Here is a 22,500-nt window from a genome sequence, read left to right as displayed (position 1 = left end):
TATTTAGTCTTGCTGAATGTTTGGCTGTAGATTAATAAAGCATCAGGCTTTGTTTGATACTTCTAGTTTTGGATTAATACAGCTGTGATTGTGATTCTAATATGGAAACCTGTCATTAATTAAACCAGCAGTACATTTCCCTGAATAATCGATTAGATTGTCATGATCAGCCACTCTCTAGCATCGTTGTTGTCACCCTGTCTCATGTATTTGTTTCGATTATCTGCACCTATCATTTGGTTCACCTGTGTCTTGTTAATTGCATTAGTTCATCGTGTGCGTAAACACTCTGTGTTGTTCATCGTGTGCGTAAACACTCTGTGTTGTTAATCGTGTGTGTAAACACCCTGTGTTGTTTATCGTGTGCGTATACACCATGTGTTGTTCATCGTGTGCGTATACACCCTGTGTTGTTCATCGTGTGCGTAAACACTCTGTGTTGTTCATCGTGTGTGTATACACCCTGTGTTGTTCATCGTGTGTGTATACACCCTGTGTTGTTCACCATGTGCGTATACACCCTGTGTTGTTCATCGTGTGTGTATACACCCTGTGTTGTTCATCGTGTGCATATACACCCTGTGTTGTTCATCGTGTGTGTATACACCCTGTGTTGTTCACCATGTGCGTATACACCCTGTGTTGTTCATCGTGTGTGTATACACCCTGTGTTGTTCATCGTGTGCATATACACCCTGTGTTGTTCATCGTGTGTGTAAACACTCTGTGTTGTTCATCGTATGTGTAAACACTCTGTGTTGTTCATCGTGTGTGTATACACTCTGTGTTGTTCATCGTGTGCGTATACACCCTGTGTTGTTCATCGTGTGCGTATACACCCTGCGTTGTTAACCGTGTGCGTATACACCCTGTGTTGTTCATCGTGTGTGTATACACCCTGTGTTGTTCACCGTGTGCGTATACACCCTGTGTTGTTCATCGTGTGCGTAAACACTGTGTTGTTCATCGTGTGCGTATACACCCTGTGTTGTTCATCGTGTGCGTAAACACTCTGTGTTGTTTATCGTGTACGTATACACCCTGTGTTGTTCATTGTGTGCATACACACCCTGTGTTGTTCATCGTGTGCGTATACACTCTGTGTTGTTCATCGTGTGCGTATACACCCTGTGTTGTTCATCATGTGTGTATACACCCTGTGTTGTTCATCGTATGTGTAAACACTCTGTGTTGTTCATCCTGTGCGTAAACACTCTGTGATGTTTATCGTGTGCGTATACACCCTGTGTTGTTCATCATGTGCGTATACACCCTGTGTTGTTCATCGTGTGTGTAAACACTCTTGTGTTGTTCATCGTGTGTGTATACACCCTGTGTTGTTCATCGTGTGCGTATACACCCTGTGTTGTTCATTGTGTGCATACACACCCTGTGTTGTTCATCGTGTGCGTATACACTCTGTGTTGTTCATCGTGTGCGTATACACCCTGTGTTGTTCATCATGTGTGTATACACCCTGTGTTGTTCATCGTATGTGTAAACACTCTGTGTTGTTCATCCTGTGCGTAAACACTCTGTGATGTTTATCGTGTGCGTATACACCCTGTGTTGTTCATCATGTGCGTATACACCCTGTGTTGTTCATCGTGTGTGTAAACACTCTTGTGTTGTTCATCGTGTGTGTATACACCCTGTGTTGTTCATCGTGTGCGTATACACCCTGTGTTGTTCACCGTGTGTGTATACACCCTGTGTTGTTCATCATGTAAGTATACACGCTGTGTTGTTCACTGTGTGTGTATACACCCTGTGTTGTTCATCGTGTGCGTATACACCCTGTGTTGTTCATCATGTGTGTATACACCCTGTGTTGTTCATCGTATGTGTAAACACTCTGTGTTGTTCATCCTGTGCGTAAACACTCTGTGATGTTTATCGTGTGCGTATACACCCTGTGTTGTTCATCATGTGCGTATACACCCTGTGTTGTTCATCGTGTGTGTAAACACTCTTGTGTTGTTCATCGTGTGTGTATACACCCTGTGTTGTTCATCGTGTGCGTATACACCCTGTGTTGTTCATCATGTGTGTATACACCCTGTGTTGTTCATCGTATGTGTAAACACTCTGTGTTGTTCATCCTGTGCGTAAACACTCTGTGATGTTTATCGTGTGCGTATACACCCTGTGTTGTTCATCATGTGCGTATACACCCTGTGTTGTTCATCGTGTGTGTAAACACTCTTGTGTTGTTCATCGTGTGTGTATACACCCTGTGTTGTTCATCGTGTGCGTATACACCCTGTGTTGTTCATCATGTGTGTATACACCCTGTGTTGTTCATCGTATGTGTAAACACTCTGTGTTGTTCATCCTGTGCGTAAACACTCTGTGATGTTTATCGTGTGCGTATACACCCTGTGTTGTTCATCGTGTGCGTATACACCCTGTGTTGTTCATCGTGTGCGTATACACCCTGTGTTGTTCACCGTGTGTGTATACACCCTGTGTTGTTCATCATGTAAGTATACACGCTGTGTTGTTCACTGTGTGTGTATACACCCTGTGTTGTTCATCGTGTGCGTATACACGCTGTGTTGTTCACTGTGTGTGTATACACCCTGTGTTGTTCATCGTGTGCGTATACACCCTGTGTTGTTCATTGTGTGCGTATACACCCTGTGTTGTTCATCGTGTGCGTATACACCCTGTGTTGTTCATCGTGTGCGTATACACCCTGTGTTGTTCATTGTGTGTGTATACACCCTGTGTTGTTCATCGTGTGCGTATACACCCTGTGTTGTTCATCGTGTGTGTATACACCCTGTGTTGTTCATCGTGTGTGTAAACACTCTGTGTTGTTCATCGTATGTGTAAACACTCTGTGTTGTTCATCGTGTGTGTATACACTCTGTGCTGTTCACTGTTAGTTTGCTGGTCATTGTATGAATCTGAGCTGCTGTTCGTGTTGCTGGTGTTTTCTCTGTGTTTTGTTACTCACTAGTGTTAGTTAGGTGTTCTCATCATTGCTTAAGTCTGTGTTATAGCCTGCTTACCCTTTTCCATTGTGTTTTGTTTCTCTTTTGATTCTCTTGTATTCCCGATATCTCTGTATTGGCTCTATGATCCTGGACTGTTAGAACACCTATGACTCTGGATTTGCCCATAATATGTCTCGCTCTTCTTCGAGCATGCGTCTGCCTCGTGCTCACACACAGATTTGGGCTGTACTGAAATGAGAGTTCACTGCAGTTTAATTCACCTGTAGACCCACATAGCAGCTTGGACTTGTAGGGCTCAAATGATCTTGACAACCTGCAGCAGGTTTCTATGATTTTAAAGTAACCAATCATTCTTATGAATTGTGTGTGAATGTGTGTGAACTCAGGACCAAATGACTGTTAGGTTGACTGTGAGATGTCATCCACATAGTGCAGTTTATGAACCATCTTTCTGAAGCTCCCAGTTTCACTAAAGAACATCATAATAAATAATAATATAACAATAAAGGAACAGGAGATCAAAGCCAGATAACAGAACTATTCAGAGTGCTGAAAGGTATTAACTAGTTTACCTTTAATGGAGAGACTGATGGTCATGGATTGGTTGTTGTTGACTGTACATCTGTATGTTCCCTCGTCTTCCTCATGTTGGAGATGAGTAGAGAGAGATTTGCTGGATGGTTCTGATTAAACATCTGGACTCTGTCTGTGTGGTGTGCAGTTCCACTGAACACCTCAGCCCATGTAGACTCAGTACTGGAGCCCAGATGCTCCCATTTGAGGCTCCCAGGTTTGGTGTGGTGGTCAGTACAGGAGCAGGGCAGGAGAACAGACTCCTGGGTACTTGATCAGCTTCTCCTCTGGAGTCTCTGGCAGGGTGCAGCCTGACAAACAGTACAGGGTTTAAGTGCTGATTCTCTTCATGACTGCTGCACTGTGGTCTGTTTGTCATTGAATTACGTCTGAAATCTTAAACAAAGCCTCAGGCTGATTGGACAGCTCACTTCTGACCTGCTTGCTGTGTGGACCTTCAAGATGCAGATCCATGAATGTCTGATTTAGGTTCACCAGTGAAATATGTGAAGGTTTGAATAAAAAACAACTCTAATGACAACATCACTCAGCAAAGTATACTAGAGCTAGTCTGGATTTCCCAGAATCCTAGAGAGTGTCAGGTGGACCCCCACACCCAGGTCTACACTACAGTTCCAAGAATCCTCAGGAGAGTCAGGTGGACCTCCACACCCAGGTCTACAATACACTTCCCAGAATCCTAGGGAGTGTCAGGTGGACCCCCACACCCAGGTCTACACTACACTTCCCAGTATCCTCAGAAGAGCCAGGTGGACCTCCACACCCAGCAGTCACCCAATCAGACAGCGTTTTCATAATTGTCTTCTACCAGATGTCCTGATGTGATCCACCTGCTCCTCATTAACACTCACTGTAAAGACTCTGAGTTTCTTATCTGTCTTTGTGAAATGTTGTCTTCTTCATGTCAGCATACTGAGTGGTTCTGTTGTGTGTTTTGTGTTTTTGTGTACTGACTGGTTTTCTTTGACTCTGGTTTTTGGTTCTTCCCCTTGTTGGATGTGTTTGCTATTTGGTTTGTGTTTCTTTGTGCTCCTGATGTTCCTTCAGTTTGATAATCCCACTGTTCTGGTTCTAACCTCGTCCTGTTCTCTCACTATGTTGTTGGATTTTCCTTTTGTTATTAATCATTCAATAACATTTATTCACAAGACTCTGGCTTATTCTGCACCATTGCTGACATCAGATATGTAACTATTGATTTATTATGTATAAAGACATTTATGGGAAAAACGTTTTAAAATGCAAAAGTGGCTTTTGAAAATAGTCAGCACTACACCTTTCACTCTACAGTGAGATTAAAACTGCTATAAGCAGGTTAAAAAACATTTTGATAACTTTTTTTAAACATTTTTAAAAAATAGTTGCTTTATGAACAAATGTTTGAATCACTATCCTGGGGTTTGTAAAGAGCACCTAATAATTCCAGCATCATAAGGCTCTATTGACCAGTAAGGAAACGTCTTTATACACAGGTGGTCCTCCCTGCTGCTCAGCTATTTTACCTTTGCCCACATTACATAAAATTCTACATAACACAAATATTCTCTTTACTGCCTTCTAATGTGATGCTGCAAATGTCTTGTTCATATGAACTTGTATTTTTATTTACCTATTTCAACCTGGTTGAAAGCTGCCACATAGTTGATCATGTTCAGTGAAGACCAGGTATTGTTAAATGAGGTCTGTGTGTGTAGAAGATCTTACCTTTAAAGGAGAGACTGATGGTGATGGATTGGTTGTTGTTGACTGTACACCTGTATGTTCCGTGGTCTTCCTCAGTCAGGTTGGAGATGAGTAGAGAGAAATTTGCTGGATTGTTCTGATTAAACATCTGGATTCTGTCTGTATAGTGTGCAGTTCCATTGAACACCTCAGCCCATGTAGACTCAGTACTGGAGCCCAGATGCTCCCATTTCAGAGTCCCAGGTTTGGTGTGGTGGTCAGTACAGGAGCAGGGCAGGAGAACAGACTCTCCTGGGTACTTGATCAGCTTCTCCTCTGGAGTCTCTGACAGGGTGCAGCTTGACAAACATGAATTATCTGTTCACTGGATATTGAATTCCTTCATGAAATATTTGATAATCTGATTCCTGATACTTTTTGTAAGATGGGATAATTAGGCAGAAATATAGTGTTTGCACCAACAATGTTGATTTTCTTGCTCCTATGTACAGGTTTGCAGGACATCTTGTACCCTGTACTGGGCATTTTGATAGTGAACTAAATATTTTTCTATAACATTTCATGTATTTTGGACTAACTGTAACTGAGCTAATGAGGACTTGCTATACCCACATACCAGCTGTTACGGTAGTCTAAGCCTCATGAAATAAGGGCACGCATTACTTTCTCCAGATCTGGTGGTGACAGGAATTGTTTAGTCTTAGCAATTGATCTAAGATGAAAAAAGCTACTCCTGAAGATAAAATTGATTAATTTATCAAGGGTAGAGTTGGGTGTCTTTTGCAATGAAATTGAATGTTATACTTGCTAATAATCGTATTACAAAGATGAGACGTAGACCAGATCTGTACCGTCCCACTGAGGCCAACCATGTGTTCAAGATGCTGAATGAGAAAGTTGTGGTCAACAGTGCTGAAAGCAGCAGTGAGGTCAAACACCACCAGAATGACATGTTTACCTACTTTAGCAGCAATAACACATCATTAGTCACCTTTAGAAGTGAAGACTCTGTACTATTTAAAACCAGACTGAGAACGTTCAAAAATGTCTTTTCTTTTGGTAAACAAGCTCATGGTTATAACAGCACAACTTCCTCCAGTACTTTAGAGAGGAATGGTCATTTTGGTACAAAAAGCTCTGGATATGGTATGGAGCATCAGGTTAGTGACATCAGGTCTGTCACTAGTTCAGTTATATGAAGCTCAGGTTTCTATGTACTACCCCTCACCCCTCACAGTGTGAAGTGCACACGGCCTGAAACTACCACAACCATCATAAAATATGCGTCATATACCAGTATACTGCAGAGCTATACATGACTGTAGATGGTCTTTAAATCTCTTTAAGTCTGAATATATTATTTCCTAGATTATCTTCTCAATATGTAAATTACATGAAGTATTTATGTAGCTGTAACCAAATATGACCAAATACGTGATTTATACCTTTAACAGTGAGACTGAAGTTCCTGTGTTGGTTGTGGTTAATCCAGCATGAATATAATCCATCATCCTCTTCAAGTCAGGTCTGAGATCAGTAGAGAGAGATTTCCTGGAGAACTGCTGGCATTAAACCTCTGAACTCTGCCACTGTAGCGGTGGCTGAGTTCAGTAGAGTGGAGATCTTCATGGTGTGATAATCTCCACTCCATTCTCACAGGTTCCTCCTGCAGATCAGTGCAGGAACAGAGCAGGAACACAGACTCTCCTGGAGATCTACTGATCTCAACATGCTGTTGATTCTCTGACAGGCTGCAGCCTGGAGAAAGAAAGAACGAGAAAGAATGAAAATATCTTACCTGAATGACCAATAATTCAGTTATTAAAGTCATGTGTGTTTAGTTATTATAGTCATGTGTGTTCTCAGTTATTAAAGTCATGTGTGTTCAGTTATTACAGTCATGTGTGTTCAGTTATTAAAGTTATGTGTGTTCTCAGTTATTAGAGTCAAATATGTTCAGTTATTAAAGTCGTGTATGTTCAGTTATTAAAGTTATGTGTGTTCTCAGTATTAAAGTCATATATGTTCACATTTATTAAAGTCATGTATGTTCTCAGGTTGAGCTGTTGAAGTGTGGCCAGTATTTAATGTTTGTTTTTTGTGCTTCTACTGGACTGATGCTTAAATCCTGTGGTAATGAATATGTGGTAATGAATATGTGGTAATGAATATTTTGATACAACACATTTGATGACTATAAATTGAATGCTTTTCCAGGTTTTTAGCATTGCATTGGTGCTATTATTTGTTTGTTTATATTGTACAGTACAGTGTATATTTGTACAGTTTGCTGTTTTGATGTTGAATTGGCCAAAGGAAAAACATTTCCAGCACATGATCTTAAACTCTAGATCACTAAAGTAAACCATCTAATCCACCATAACACACTACCAGACACGACACACTGCTGAAACTGTCATTTGAGTGGCTGACCTGAAACTGTTAGTCTGACATATGTAGTCTCCACACCAGTACTGTCCTTGGTCATTTCTAGTGAGGTTTGAGATGAGCAGAGAGAAGTTACTGGAAGGTGTTTGATCAGATATATAGACCCTGCCCCTGTAGGGTCCTCTCTCGTTAGATACTGCAGTGCGACCTTTAGCCTCCAGTGAGGGTCCGAAGGTCCATTTGACCCCATCAGTGATGGGCTTGTCTGGACAATGTCAGGGCAGCAGTACTGACTGATCGCACGAAAGGATCCAGCGTGGGACAGCCTGTAGACCCACAAATCCAACAGTACCGTCATCATCATCACCACCATCATCATCACCATCGTCATCATCATCATCATCATCTGTAGTTTCGGACACATTCATTATTTCTATTAGTGATCTCTAACAGAGAGCTAAGATCTGTGAGTGGAGAGTGAACTGATGTTCAGAACAGCTGCACAGATCAGAATGAAGAAGACGGACTCTAGTCAGTCTGATACCAAAACATGATGGACCAAAGACCAGAGAGTCACAACCTTGCAGACAACATGTATAGAGGGAAAGAGGGTGTGGGGATCAGACATCACTCACAACATGTGGAGATCAGGCATCGCTCACAACATGTGGAGATCAGGCATCACTTACAACATGTGGAGATCAGACATCACTCACAACATGTGGAGATCAGACATCACTCACAACATGTGGAGATCAGGCATCGCTCACAACATGTGGAGATCAGGCATCGCTCACAACATGTGGAGATCAGGCATCACTTACAACATGTGGAGATCAAACATCACTCACAACATGTGGAGATCAGGCATCACTTACAACATGTGTGGAGATTAGACATCGCTGACAAAGTGTGTGAAGATCAAACATCACTCACAACATGTGGAGATCAGGCATCACTTACAACATGTGTGGAGATTGGACATCGCTGACAAAGTGTGTGAAGATCAAACATCACTCACAACATGTGGAGATCAGACATCACTTACAACATGTGAGGAGACCAGACATCGCACACATGAAGATCACCACATCACACACAATGTGAAGACAAACACACACCACAACACTCACAGTGTGAAGACACACACACATACACACACACCACAACACTCACAGTGTGAAGACACACACACACACACACACACACCACAACAACCTCCAGTAACGACTGTGGACAGTGAGGCTGAATGAACCACTTTGTGAAGGTTTGTAAACAGCAGAAGAAGCTGACAAGGTCACTGTGGTGAAGACGATGACCAGGATGAAAGAAACTTCAGGTGATCTCTACATCAGATCAGTGTCACACACGGGACAAGAAGAGGAATGGATATCTACATACACAGTCCCCAGAACAGTGACGTCCTCTACAAATTATATACCACACCACATACACTGTCCCCAGAACAGTGACGTCCTCTACAAATTATATACCACACCACATACACTGTCCCCAGAACAGTGACGTCCTCTACAAATTATATACCACACCACATACACTGTCCCCAGAACAGAGACGTCCTCTACAAATTATATACCACACCACATACACTGTCCCCAGAACAGTGACGTCCTCTACAAATTATATACCACACCACATACACTGTCCCCAGAACAGTGACGTCCTCTACAAAATATATACCACACCACATACACTGTCCCCAGAACAGTGACGTCCTCTACAAATTATATACCACACCACATACACTGTCCCCAGAACAGAGACGTCCTCTACAAATTATATACCACACCACATACACTGTCCCCAGAACAGTGACGTCCTCTACAAATTATATACCACACCACATACACTGTCCCCAGAACAGTGACGTCCTCTACAAAATATATACCACACCACATACACTGTCCCCAGAACAGTGACGTCCTCTACAAATTATATAACACACCACATACACTGTCCCCAGAACAGTGACGTCCTCTACAAATTATATACCACACCACATACACTGGCCCCAGAACAGAGACGTCCTCTTCAAATTAAATACCACAGCACATGTGCAGTCCTCATGTATTCTCTTAACATTCTCTTAATGTGTTTTTTTAGATGCAAAGAACCTCATGGACCTGGCTTATAACTCACTCTCTCACTCACTCACTCATTTACTAATTTACTCACTCACTCACTCACTCACTGACTCATTCACTGTCTCACATTTAACATAATTCACCACAGTGCCATTAGCACTGAAAGTAACTAAACCTAGAAAACCTGCTTAAAACAAAGACCAGTAACTAAACCTAGAAGACCTGCCTAAAACAAACTTCAGTAACTAAACCTAGAAGATCTACCAGTAACAAGACTATTAACTATATCTAGAAGACCTGCCAATAACAAACTCCAGTAGCTAAACCTAGAAGACCTGCTTTTTTAGTCAAGGTATTAGACAAGGTTGTAGCCTCTCAACTGCAGTATTTCTTAAATATTCAGGCTATATTTGAATCTTTCCAGTCTGTTATGATTATGACTCTGGATTTGTCCATCATAAATCTCTTCCTAACCACTCACCTTTACAACAGTTCTTGAATGGGTCACCTCCTATATTTCTAACAGATCACATTTTGTCATCTTTGGTAAACACTCATACTGTCACTCAAGGTGTTCCCCAGGGGTCTGTCCTTGGCCCTTTTCTGTTCCTAATCTATGTGCTGCCCCTTGGTCAGATTATCTGCAGGCGTGGTCTCCGTTTCCACTGTTCTGCTGATGACAGCACCCAGACTAACACCACCCTACCACCTCCTGCTTTACACTCTTGTATTTCAAACAGTGGATGAACACAAACTTCCTAAAACTAAATCCTGAAAAAAAGACCCTCTACTTATTGATTCTAAGTCCAAAATCTCAAAATTCTCTGATTTTAAGTTCAGTCTGGATGGTGTCTTGGTCAGATCCACATCTGCAGTTAGGAACCTTGGTGTACTTTTTGACTCCTCACTCTCTTTTGAACCCGACATCATGTAACTTGTTAAAAATGCCTTCTTTCACCTCAATATCACTAGTCTTAGGCCCATGCTCTCCACACACAACACTGAGACCCTGGTTCACGCCTTCATCACCTCCCGTCTAGGTTACTGTAACTCTCTCTCTTTGTTGGCATCCCAAACAAAACCATCCACTCACTTCAATATGTTCAAAATTCAGCCGTTATGTCAGGAAATCAGCCCCCATCAGCCCTGTTCTACATCAGCTACACTGGTTCCTCATCCCTGAACACATTCAGTTAAACTCCTCCTGCTAACACACAAACCTTCGCACAGTCATGTGCCTCCCTACCTATCTGAACTCCTACACCCGTACTGCCCCACCCGTACACTTCAGTCTTCTGAAGACCGGCCAATAACAAACACCAGTAACTAAACCTAGAAGACCTGCCAATAACAAACACCAGTAACTAAACCTAGAAGACCTGCCAATAACAAACACCAGTAACTAAACCTAGAAGACCTGCCAATAACAAACACCAGTAACTAAACCTAGAAGACCTGCCAATAACAAACACCAGTAACTAAACCTAGAAGACCTGCCAATAACAAACACCAGTAACTAAACCTAGAAGCTGGTTTCTCTCGATGTTCTCTACAGTACAGCAGTGCTACACAGATCCAGCATGAAGAAAAGCTCTGGTACACATGCAGAACTCACCTGTAGTCACCTGCAGCACACAGTAGAAGAGATACACACACACCAGCATCTTTAACCAAGACTGGAGCTGGTACAGAACACTGGAAACACTCACACCCCAATTCCTCAAGTCATGTCAAGTCAAATGTATTTATATTCCACTTTTTGCAACAGCCGTTATCACAAAGCAGCTTTATAAAAGAGAGCCAAGGGTGAGAGTGGCAAGTTAAAACTCCCCAGAGCACGAGGAAGAAACCTTGAGAGAAACCAAGACTCAAAGGGGGTGGAAGTGGTCTTCCTCTCTCTCTCTCTCTCTCTCTCTCTCTCTCTCTCTCAGAATTAGCAGTGTGTGCACTCTGAGAGTGTGAAATGTGTAAAAGCTGTCTTAGTTCATTCACCACATCCTTCTACATTTCTGCTTTTCTTTCCGCTAAAAGATTTTAAAAGTCAATTTTGTTCATCAAAATGTCTTTTCTCAATTTTACTAAACGTAAAAGATGCTTCAGAATGCAGAATAATGACAATTTGTTTAATTTCACAAGGTCAGAAAATGTAATTATTTTATTATTATAGTAATAAAATTATACTAAGACATCAACGCCACAAAAAGATCCACACTTGGTATCAAGACTTCAGTGGTGAATTCAGCTCCTTATAGGGTAGAAACGTACTGAGTAGCCCCACTGGTGAACAGAGGTCACATGACTGTTCTGACTCAACATGTCACAGATGCCCACGGAGATTCTCCATTATATGAGCTCTGAGTTTGGGTGGCTCACTGTTATCTGATGTGGTTGCTGAGTAATAATTCGCTGATATTTTATTGATATTTATATCACTATGCCTGAACAGGCGCCCTACAGTAAAGACTCTGTGTATGATAATCTGTCTAATCTGTGGGTTCTCTGACACGTTACACTTTATGATGCTGAAAGGTTTTGGTGAATTTTAATTTTGGGAATTCTCCGCATGTATTGGTTCATTGTGGTATCTATCCCAACTCTAGTGGTTCATTATGGTATCTATCCCCACTCTAGTGGTACATTGTGGTATCTATCCCCACTCTAGTGGTTCATTATGGTATCTATCCCTACTCTAGTGGTTCATTGTGGTATCTATCCCCACTTTAGTGGTTCATTGTGGTATCTATCCCCACTCTAGTGGTTCATTATGGTATCTATCCCCACTCTAGTGGTTCATTGTGGTATCTATCCCCACTTTAGTGGTTCATTGTGGTATCTATCCCCACTCTAGTGGTTCATTATGGTATCTATCCCCATTCTAGTGGTTAATTTTCAGAATTGGAAATCACTTTATTTCACCAAGTATGTTACCCATACTAGGAATTTGTCTTGGTGATTGATAATAGAAGTATGACTTGAACAAATAAAGAAGAAACATAAATAGAATAACACAACTAAAAATATATGAGTGTTACTGGGGAAAAATGCAAAACATCTCTTATTTATAAGATATTGCAGGATATTACAGGTTGATATGAACAGTCTTACAGTGCAGAGATGTATTATTGTACAAAGGTGTATTATTGTACAGAGGTGTGTTATTGTACAGATGTGCATTATTATACAGATGTGCATTATTTAACAGAGGTCTATTATTGTGTAGAGGGGCATTATTTTGGTACAGTTACAGTCAGTTTATACCTCTGGGTGTTAACTGCAGTTACTGATGCTACAGCTCTGGGGAAGAACTGGTTTACATGTCTGGTTGTTTCTTGTTTTGGCCCTGAATCTGCTACCAGAAGGAAGTGGCTGAACAAGACGGTGTCTGTGGTGGGCAGAGTCAAACATTATCTCACCAGCACGCTTCTTAACCCTGCTGAAGAGTAATAATGCTGCATCCCATGATCCTCTCTGCTCATCCCATGGTCCTCTCTGCTCATCCCATGATCGTCTCTGCTTTCCTGATTCTGTGCTGGAGTCGCACTCACTCACAGACTGAAGAGAAGAGGTGTGAGGGACACAGAGTCTGGTGGTCATTCAGTACTGACTGTAGTACTGAGTGTAGAGCTGGCTGAGTGTAGTACTGAGTGTAGTACTGGTTGACTGTAGTACTGAGTGTAGAGCTGGCTGAGTGTAGTACTGAGTGTAGTACTGAGTGTAGAGCTGGCTGAGTGTAGTACTGAGTGTAGTACTGAGTGTAGAGCTGGCTGAGTGTAGTACTGAGTGTAATACTGGTTGACTGTAGTACTGAGTGTAGAGCTGGCTGAGTGTAGTACTAAGTGTAGTACTGAGTGTAGTACCGGTTGACTGTAGTACTGAGTGTAGAGCTGGCTGACTGTAGTACTGAGTGTAGAGCTGGCTGACTGTAGTATTGAGTGTAGTACTGGCTGACTGTAGTACTGAGTGTAGAGCTGGCTGACTGTAGTACTGAGTGTAGTATTGGTTGACTGTAGTACTGAATGTGGTACTGGTTGACCGTAGTACTGAGTGTGGTATTGGTTGACTGTAGTACTGAATGTAGTACTGGTTGACTGTAGTACTGAGTGTAGAGCTGGCTGACTGTAGTACTGAGTGTAGTACTGATTGACTGTAGTACTGAGTGTAGAGCTGGCTGACTGTAGTACTGAGTGTAGTACTGATTGTAGTACTGAGTGTCGGGCTGGTAGAATGTAATACTGAGTGTAGGGCTGGTTGACCGTTTTATTGAGAGTAGTGCTGGTTCACTGTAGTACTGATTGTAGGGCTGGTTTACTGTATTACTGAGTGTAGTGTTGATTGTAGTACTAATTGTAGTGTTGGCTGTAGTACTGAGTGTAGTACTGGATGGCTGTAGTACTGAGTGTAGTACCGATTGACTGTAGTACTGAGTGTAGTACTGGTTGACTGTAATACTGAGTGTCGGGCTGGTAGAATGTAATACTGAGTGTAGGGCTGGTTGACTGTTTTATTGAGAGTAGTGCTGGTTCACTGTAGTACTGATTGTAGGGCTGGTTGACTGTATTACTGAGTGTAGGGCTGGTTGGCTGTAGTATTGAGTGTAGTGCTGGTTGACTAATACTGAGTGTAGTGTTGATTGTAGTACTGAGTGTAGGGCTGGTTGACTGTAGTACTGATTGTAGGGCTGGTTGACTGTAGTATTGAGTGTAGTGCTGGTTGACTGTAATACTGAGTGTAGTGTTGATTGTAGTACTGAGTGTAGGGCTGGTTGAGTGTAGTAATGAGTGTATCATGTGTTTTAAACAAACGCAGAGTGGAGGAAAGTGTGTGAGAGCTACTGCACCGATTTAGTGACACGCATCAACTGGAGGCCATACGAGTCTCCTATAATGTAGGATTCACATTTAAATGAACAACATGGTTTGAAAATCTCTGCTTGTTAACCAGTCACATTAATCTCGATGACTTTCCCAGATACGAAAGGGCTGGTTAGATCTGCAGAAATGATAACCGAGACTGATCATTTGGAAAGACAAGTCTGTTATATGAGAAGTAAAAGGAGAAGTAATGTTAACTGCAAAATGGAAACGCAATTTGGATATTAACATTGTTTGCATTATTTATGAATTTTTGGAATGGCTCCTCATGTATTTCTTTGTTGAACTGTTTATGCCTACCTGTCATTAACACTTAAGGACGTGTTGCTGACGTTTTTATTTTGACCACTAGGTGGCAGTCGAAAGACTAAAGTTGGTTCTCAGAACAAACGGTCCGAGAGGAATGAAGTGATCAGTGTTTGATGGCAGTGGGCGTGTGCTTATACACCTGTGGAAGGCTTGAATCTGAACTTTAATTTTCATATATATATATATATATAATGAACTTTAATTTATTACAGTTATTTCAGTTATGACAGCTTATTAAATTAAAATGAACTTTAATTTATATACAGCGGGTGAAATAAGTATTGAACACGTCACCAATGTTCTAAGTAAATATATTTCTAAAGGTGCTGTTGACGTGAAATTCTCACCAGATGTCGGTAACAACCCATCCAGTCCACACATGCAAAGAAATCAAACCACAGATGTCCATAAATTAAGTTGTGTGTAATAATGAGAAATGACACAGGAAAAAGTATTGAACACACTTACTGAAATGTATTTAATACTTCGTACAAAAGCCTTTGTTGGTGACGGCAGCTTCAAGACGTCTCCTGTGTGGAGAAACTAGTCGCATGCATTGCTCAGGTGTGATTTTGGCCCGTTCTTCCACACAAACACACTTCAAATCCTGAAGCTTCTGTCGGCTCCTTCTATGAACTCTGAGCTTTAGTTCCTTCCGTAGATGTTCAGTTGGGTTCAGGTCAGGTGATTGGCTGGGCCATTCTAGCAGCTTTATTTTCTTTCTCTGAAACCAATTGAGAGTTTCCATGGCTGTGTGTTTGGGATCATTGTCTTGCTGAAATGTCCAGTGAGCATGTGCTGTGGAAGCAGGAAGGCTTGAATCTGCACTACAGTGAGTATCGGTCATATATCTGCCTGATAGAGCCTTGACAATGGATGGAGTGGCACATCCAACGGACATTTGATGTTGAAATAAGTCTGACTAAGTACCAGTTTAACGAGTGTAACCATTCCCTCAGATCACTCACTTATTGAGCCTCATTGGTCTGTGAGATGGTTACTACAAGCATATCGCAGTGAAGTGGCCCAGACTAAGAGTCCACTCCTCACAGGAAGCACATGTGATGTTAGTGGAGACGACAGAGGAATGGCGTATTAGTTACACTGAAACTTAATCTAAAGTTACTAAGTACTTTCTCTCTCTCTCTCTCTCTCTCTCTCTCTCTCTCTCTCTCTCTCTCTCTCTATATATATATATATATATATATATATATATATACACACACACACACACACACACACATCTCTCTAACTAATATATATAATCAAAGCTCATGATAAGATCTAATGGAAAAAAAGATTATATAGTTATTAAACTGATTGTTTAAAAAAGTATTAAAATGTATGCTAATAAATAAAGACAGGATGTAGAAAGGCTAAAATTAATTTGTGCTCTCCTGTAAAATTTGTCAGTGTATGACAAGTGTTTGGTAGAAGGGAAATCTGAGTGGCTCGTACATCTTTAAAATGTGAGCTAACATTCATTAGTCAGCCTGTTGTCCTACAGCTTTGCTGTGTATTACAAGCTTATATGCAAGTTCACAGCCACATAGCATTCTGGGAGAAGGTCGTGTACTACCAGAACCAAACCTGTGAATGTTTACACTGGAATGGGAGAAATTCTGGATAAATAATTTGGTTGTTTACTTGAATTGAGGTTCCGTTGTGGGACTTTAAGTACTTGAGTCTCTCCAAACCCACAGTGAGGACTAATAGTGGCACCTTGACATCGACAAAAAGTGTGAAATAGTGTTAAAAATGAATAATGAAACATGTGCCGATCATGATGATGATGATGATGAAGAAGAAGAAGAAGAAGAAGATGATGATGATGATGATGATGATGATGATGATGATGATGATGATGATGATGATGATGATGATGATGGTGACACCACTGTGATAATACTATTAATGACACTTCCAGAGCTCAGCCAACCTCTACTCTGACCAGCCAACTGTAAATATAAACCCGAAGACCCAAATGTACTCTGAACGTCACAGGTTGCATGTTTAAAAAGGCCAGGCATACCTGGGACCTAAAGGTCATGAAGGTTACTGATCTCTGACCCCAGGGGAAAGGAGGGGTGCTTGGAGGAGAATTCCAAGGACAAACAGTTAGAAAAGAACTGGAAGGAAAGAAAGATGGAGGGATGGGACATGAAAACAATGTACTGAGTGTTTGACGGAAGGAGCGAGAGATCTGGAGGCTATGATGTGATGGTGATAGTGTTGCTATGAGACGAGCACAAGCGTCTAAAGACACTGACCCGTTAGGACACACCGCCTCTGAAGATACGAACGACAGTAAGGTACCAGACTCAGCCTCGTGCATGCTGCGCGCACTAAGCTCGGGCGTGTCCTGCCGGTACTACAGCTGCTCGCGGTTATCAGACAGACCCATTTCGATCAGGTTTGCTGACCGTCATGGCAGGTGTTGAATAGCAAACACAGACCGCCGTATTTTCTTGCAGCTCAAACGCATGTGCGATGCTCAAGGACACTCCTACGACTCTGAGACGCGCGGCAGCCTCGCGCAGAAGCCACCCGCCCCTCTCCAAAGCTCGTGCCATTTGCACGCACGCTCTTCGATGTAGTTTGCTTTGCAAAAGTTTTTTTTTTTCCTGCAACATGCCGAATTTCACGGGGAACTTCACTAATAAATTCGCGCAGCCGCCGTGGCGCGTGGCGCTGTGGTCGCTGGCGTACAGTTTGGTGCTCGTGGTGGCGCTTTTTGGGAACCTGGTCGTGATATGGATCATCCTCGCGCACAGACGGATGCGCACGGTCACCAACTACTTTCTGCTGAACTTGGCCGTATCCGACGTTTCCATGGCGGCGTTTAACACGCTGGTCAATTTTGTGTACGCCGCGCGCGGGGAGTGGTACTTTGGCAGCGCGTACTGCAAGTTCCACAACTTCTTCCCGGTAGCCGCGGTGTTCGCGAGCATCTATTCCATGACGGCCATCGCGGTAGATCGGTAAGCGCGCCGGCAGCTCGCGCTCACGCACGGGCGCTGGCGACACTGACCGCGCGGCCGTGTGCGGGTTTCCTCGTGGCTCGTGGGCTTGTAGGGCTGCGATTTAACGTCTCGCACTCGCTCGCTCTTATTTCCATGTCTCGCAATGTCTTTACTTTAGAAAATCTATCAAACATCTGTTACAACCTATTTTAAGTTATTTATTCCTGCTGAATCTCAGTTTGAGGTTCACAAACGCTCATTTGGCCACAATTTATAAAATGAATGAAGACGATTTTTATGTTTTAAATCATTTGTATACAGAATTTTGATTGGTTTGTTGTAAATTAAATAATGATTTTAAACATTGTAAACATTTGATGGGCTGAACAAATAATATCAGAATTTTTCAGATCCCAGTGTTAGCAAGTAGAGTAACAAAAAGATTTTAGTTGTTAGATGTTTGTAGATCAACAAACAGATTTTAGCTCATTTAAACTGAACTATCGATTCTTATTTATTCATTATTCATTTATTATGTATAAATATATTGAAATTTACTAAAAGCTTTTCTAATATTAAACAATGAGGGTGTGTTTAACATCAATGGTAAATATTGTAAAACTAAGATGGCACTTGCACTGGTGTGTTTGTGGTAAAACTAAAGGCTTGTTTTGATTTAATATATATGTACATAACATTAACAGTGCTTATAATAAGTAACCACATATGACTGTAATATGTTCTAAATAATTTCTGTTAACTTGCATTATGGAATCCTTGAGTCATTTCGTGAACCAACCGGCTCTGAAATGCAGCCATCCCAGAGATAGTGTTCACGGTCATTGTATGCGCACACACACGCAGACACTTTCATCAACGGAAACAACAATCACACATCAATCATTCAGCTGTTATTGTAAGGGCTGTTGGACTCTCTCTCTCTCTCTCTCTCTCTCTCTCTCTCTCTCTCTCTCTCTCTCTCTCTCTCTCTCTCTCTCTCTCTCTCTCTCTCTCTCTCTCTCTCTCTGTGTGTGTGTGTGTGTTTTCTTCAGGATGTGTCACGTTCATACTGATGTTAACTAGACAGAATCACCATATGTCTTGAGGTCTGCATGTATGTGTACATCAGCAAGTCTGTTTTTGTGCCTGTTTGTGGAATTACTGTAGTATATTTAGTGTGGGTTTAGTGTAGAATATTTAATGAGCTGTCACGGTTAGTCCTTCCCATCTTCTATGTTCCGTGTTTTCGATGTCTTGTGTATTTTAGTTCCATGCCGTAGTTTGGTTTTCTCTGCCCCTCGTTTGATTTTCCACACCTGTCCCTCGTTTGTAGTCTGGTTAAGTTCGTGTATTTAAACCCTGTCGTGTTCTCTGGGTTTTGCCTGTTCGTTATTTGAATGGCTGCGTTTATGTGTTAGACTGTGTTGGTTGTTTCTAGTCGTTTTGTTTTTCTACCTCCGTATGTTTCTCCTTAGTCTCTGTTCTAGCCTGCTTTCCCGGTTTGTGTTTCCTGGCTTTATTATCGTAGCTCTTGTTATCGTGTATTGTAAGATTCTCCGTATTGGCTCTGTGACCCTGCGCTGCTTTAACGACTCTGACTCTGGATTTGCCCCCAAGAAATCTCGCTCTTCTCCGCACATGCATCCGCCAGCTTGGCGCTCACCGTTACAGAGGGTTTAGTGTGATATGTTTAATGTGATATATTTAGTCTGGGTTTGGTGTAGTATATTTAATGAGGGTTTAGTTTGATATGTGTTTAGTGTGACAGCCATGCACTGTCATGTGGCGCCATACACCGTCATTCACTGTCATATGCTGTCAACTGCCGTCAGGGGTTTATAAATTTGCTCACGCTATAGAATCATAGCCCTGTATAATCAGACCACACTAAAGAATCATGGCCCTGTATAATCAGACCACACTGTAAAGTTAATCTTTAGTTTGACAGTTTTTTAGTATTGTCTCAGGGCCAAATCATTAATGGATTAGGATCCATTAGTTACCTTCACATTCTGAATGGCAATAAAACTCCTAACAGGAAATCAGTAAAAACTGATATTTTGATATTTGTCTTTAACTTCCACTGTGTTTGGGATCAACATCACACATAAAATACATGACGGTTATTCATTCAAAAACAACAGACCATATTTATACAAGACTCAGTTCCTGGGTGGCTGTTCCATTTAAGGTGAGCAAACACAGATAGGGTGGAAGACCTTCCAAGGCACTTTGGCACGGCACGTTCTGAAGTGAAGCCCAGAAGGAGACAGCTGGACAGTGTCACGGCCAGGGACAGATTACCCAGAATCTTGTCTCTAGCTGTTTGCCATCTCATTGGTAATGGATTAGTCCCTGTAATCTCCCTGTTTTTGATAGATGTCTGTTTTTCATCTGTACTGTAAAGTGGTTCCTATAACTACACTGGAATTGTGGTCAACATCACCATAATGGAAACGTCAGCTGGTGTGAGGTTAACCATTCTGATGTTGTATGGTGCTTATGGTATTCTTGTTTTTATATCAGGTTAGCTGTTCTGAAAGTGAGGACGAATTAAATGAAGGGTGTGTAAACCTGTGAGGGAAATGTAGCCCTGAAACTCCAGCTTTAAAATAACTCTCAGAGGACAGAGATGCGGATGGCCTTTAGATAAATACTAGAAACATGTCTGGCTGGGTTCAGAGGCAAGGCAGTGAATGTGGGCTACCTGTTGTGCTTTGAGTTCTGTGATTCCAAAATGTTTTAGAGAACAGGTGGTATTGTCTCTGCTGCTTACAGAAGACAACTACATCATGTTTACTGGTCAGTTTTGATAGTTATGGAATTTGCATCTGACATATCAGACTGAACTTGTTTTGAATCAAAGTGTTTGTTCTACTGATGCAGTTTCTGTCATCTGAGTCAGGAATAAAAGTTCCAATGGTCTGACCTGACTGGCAGTGCCTTTTAGACGTGTGTTCACAGACGTGTGTCGTCTGAGTCAGTGCCTTTGAGACGTGTGTCGTCTGAGTCAGTGCCTTTGAGACGTGTGTTCACAGCTCATTTTATTTTGATTGTAAATGTGACTGTTCCTCCAGCTAACCACACAGCTCTACCCGGAGACCAGCAGTGAAGCCCACTCCAGTGTACTGCTTCATCCTTATCTTTGTTGATGTCATTTCCTGTCTGTTCAGGTACATGGCCATCATACACCCACTGAAACCCCGTTTCTCGGCAACCGTTACTAAGGTTGTCATTGTGTGTGTGTGGGGTGCGGCAGTGGTGCTGGCCCTCCCGTTGTGTTTCTACTCCACCACCACGACTGTGCCATTGCGGACGCTGTGTCACGTAGCCTGGCCCCGCCGCGCCGATGATGCCTTCATGTGCGCGACTCTAATGAGTTAATAACTCACCCAATCATGCTGCTTCTCTTCTTATTCACAGTTCAATTTATAGAATGCTCATTCAATTGAATTTTAAACTTATTATTCATCAGTATGCAAACATTTTTCAGTGTTGTGCGATTTATCATACATCATTGATTTTGCTATAATTTTTTAACATAATGATCATTTTCATATTTGTCTATTTGAAAGAAGCAATTAAAATTAGTACAATATTACATAATACACCCAGGAATGAAGAAAGAGGAGGAGCAGGAGGCGTGTCTTACTGTTTCTCCGCCCATACTAGGGTGAAATTGTATGATGAGGAAAGCCTGAAATAAATGAAATATGATGATAATAAAAATAGTGAAATAAAAACTGAACATCTTAAGGTTATGTGTTCATAGATTCTGTTTTGTTATGTTGTATATCATTGTATAATAGAGTATGTAGTAGATATTATTTCTACAGAATCATTTTACATATTCTTTGCTTTCCTATTCATAATCTATTGTTTAAAATAGCATCGTTCCTTAACAATAACAATAACATTTAGCGCTCATCTTTCACTGTTTGTGATTCAGGTACCACATCATTGTAGCCTTCTTGGTGTATCTACTGCCCCTAGTGGTAATGGGCATCACCTACACCATAGTGGGGATTACATTGTGGGGCAGTGGCATTCCAGGACATTCCTCAGAGAACTACCTGGAGCACCTGCAAGCCAAACGCAAGGTACCGAGCTGTGGGTTTACTGTGAAGCTGTGATTGGCTATGGGTTTACTGTGAAGCTGGGATTGGCTGTGTGTTTGCTGTGAAGCTGGGATTGGCTGTGGGTTTACTGTGAAACTGGGATTGGCTGTGTGTTTGCTGTAAAGCTGTGATTGGCTGTGCTGTGTGTTTACTGTGAAGCTGGGATTGGCTGTGGGTTTACTGTGAAGCTGTGATTGGCTGTGGGTTTACTGTGAAGCTGTGATTGGCTGTGTGTTTACTGTAAAGCTGTGATTGGCTGTAGGTTTACTGTAAAGATGGGATTGTGGGTTTACTGTAATGCTGGGATTGGCTGTGTGTTTACTGTAAAGCTGTGATTGGTTGTGTGTTTACTGTAAAGCTGGGTTTGCTAATAGTTAATTCACAAAGAAGTATTGGGGGTTGTATAGTATCTTGCACATAATTTGCTGTCATTGTATGTTATTGTGTATCACAAATAATATTTTCACATTATTGTTCTTTTCTGCATAAGTGTTAACTATTATCAG

At 41.7% G+C, this 22,500-nt stretch overlaps 1 protein-coding gene and 1 long non-coding RNA gene across 2 annotated transcripts in view; one reads left to right on the top strand and one right to left on the bottom strand.

Moving 5' to 3' along the window:
* Positions 1–11,544, bottom strand: part of LOC145652947 (uncharacterized) — a 16,077-nt gene extending 4,533 nt beyond the window's left edge. The window contains exons 1-5 of the long non-coding RNA XR_014119233.1: positions 11,349–11,544; positions 7,674–7,954; positions 6,686–6,998; positions 5,262–6,124; positions 3,536–3,847 (exon numbers count right to left, since the gene is read on the bottom strand). This is a non-coding gene — a long non-coding RNA (uncharacterized LOC145652947). The remainder of the gene's footprint in view (positions 1–3,535; positions 3,848–5,261; positions 6,125–6,685; positions 6,999–7,673; positions 7,955–11,348) is intronic.
* A 6,076-nt stretch (positions 11,545–17,620) lies between these two features.
* LOC113590358 (neuromedin-K receptor) overlaps positions 17,621–22,500 on the top strand; it is a 9,786-nt gene continuing 4,906 nt past the window's right edge. The window contains exons 1-3 of the mRNA XM_027030461.3: positions 17,621–17,894; positions 21,050–21,238; positions 21,826–21,976. Of these exons, the coding sequence (XP_026886262.2) occupies positions 17,692–17,894; positions 21,050–21,238; positions 21,826–21,976 (543 nt within the window). The 5' untranslated portion in view covers positions 17,621–17,691. The remainder of the gene's footprint in view (positions 17,895–21,049; positions 21,239–21,825; positions 21,977–22,500) is intronic.

Source organism: Electrophorus electricus, chromosome 21 (assembly GCF_041902795.1).
Source record: "Electrophorus electricus isolate QZ-2024a chromosome 21, ASM4190279v1, whole genome shotgun sequence".
NCBI lineage: Eukaryota > Metazoa > Chordata > Actinopteri > Gymnotiformes > Gymnotidae > Electrophorus > Electrophorus electricus.
The sequence above is the reverse complement of the archived record's forward strand: the minus strand, read 5'-3'. Positions and strand labels throughout refer to the sequence as shown.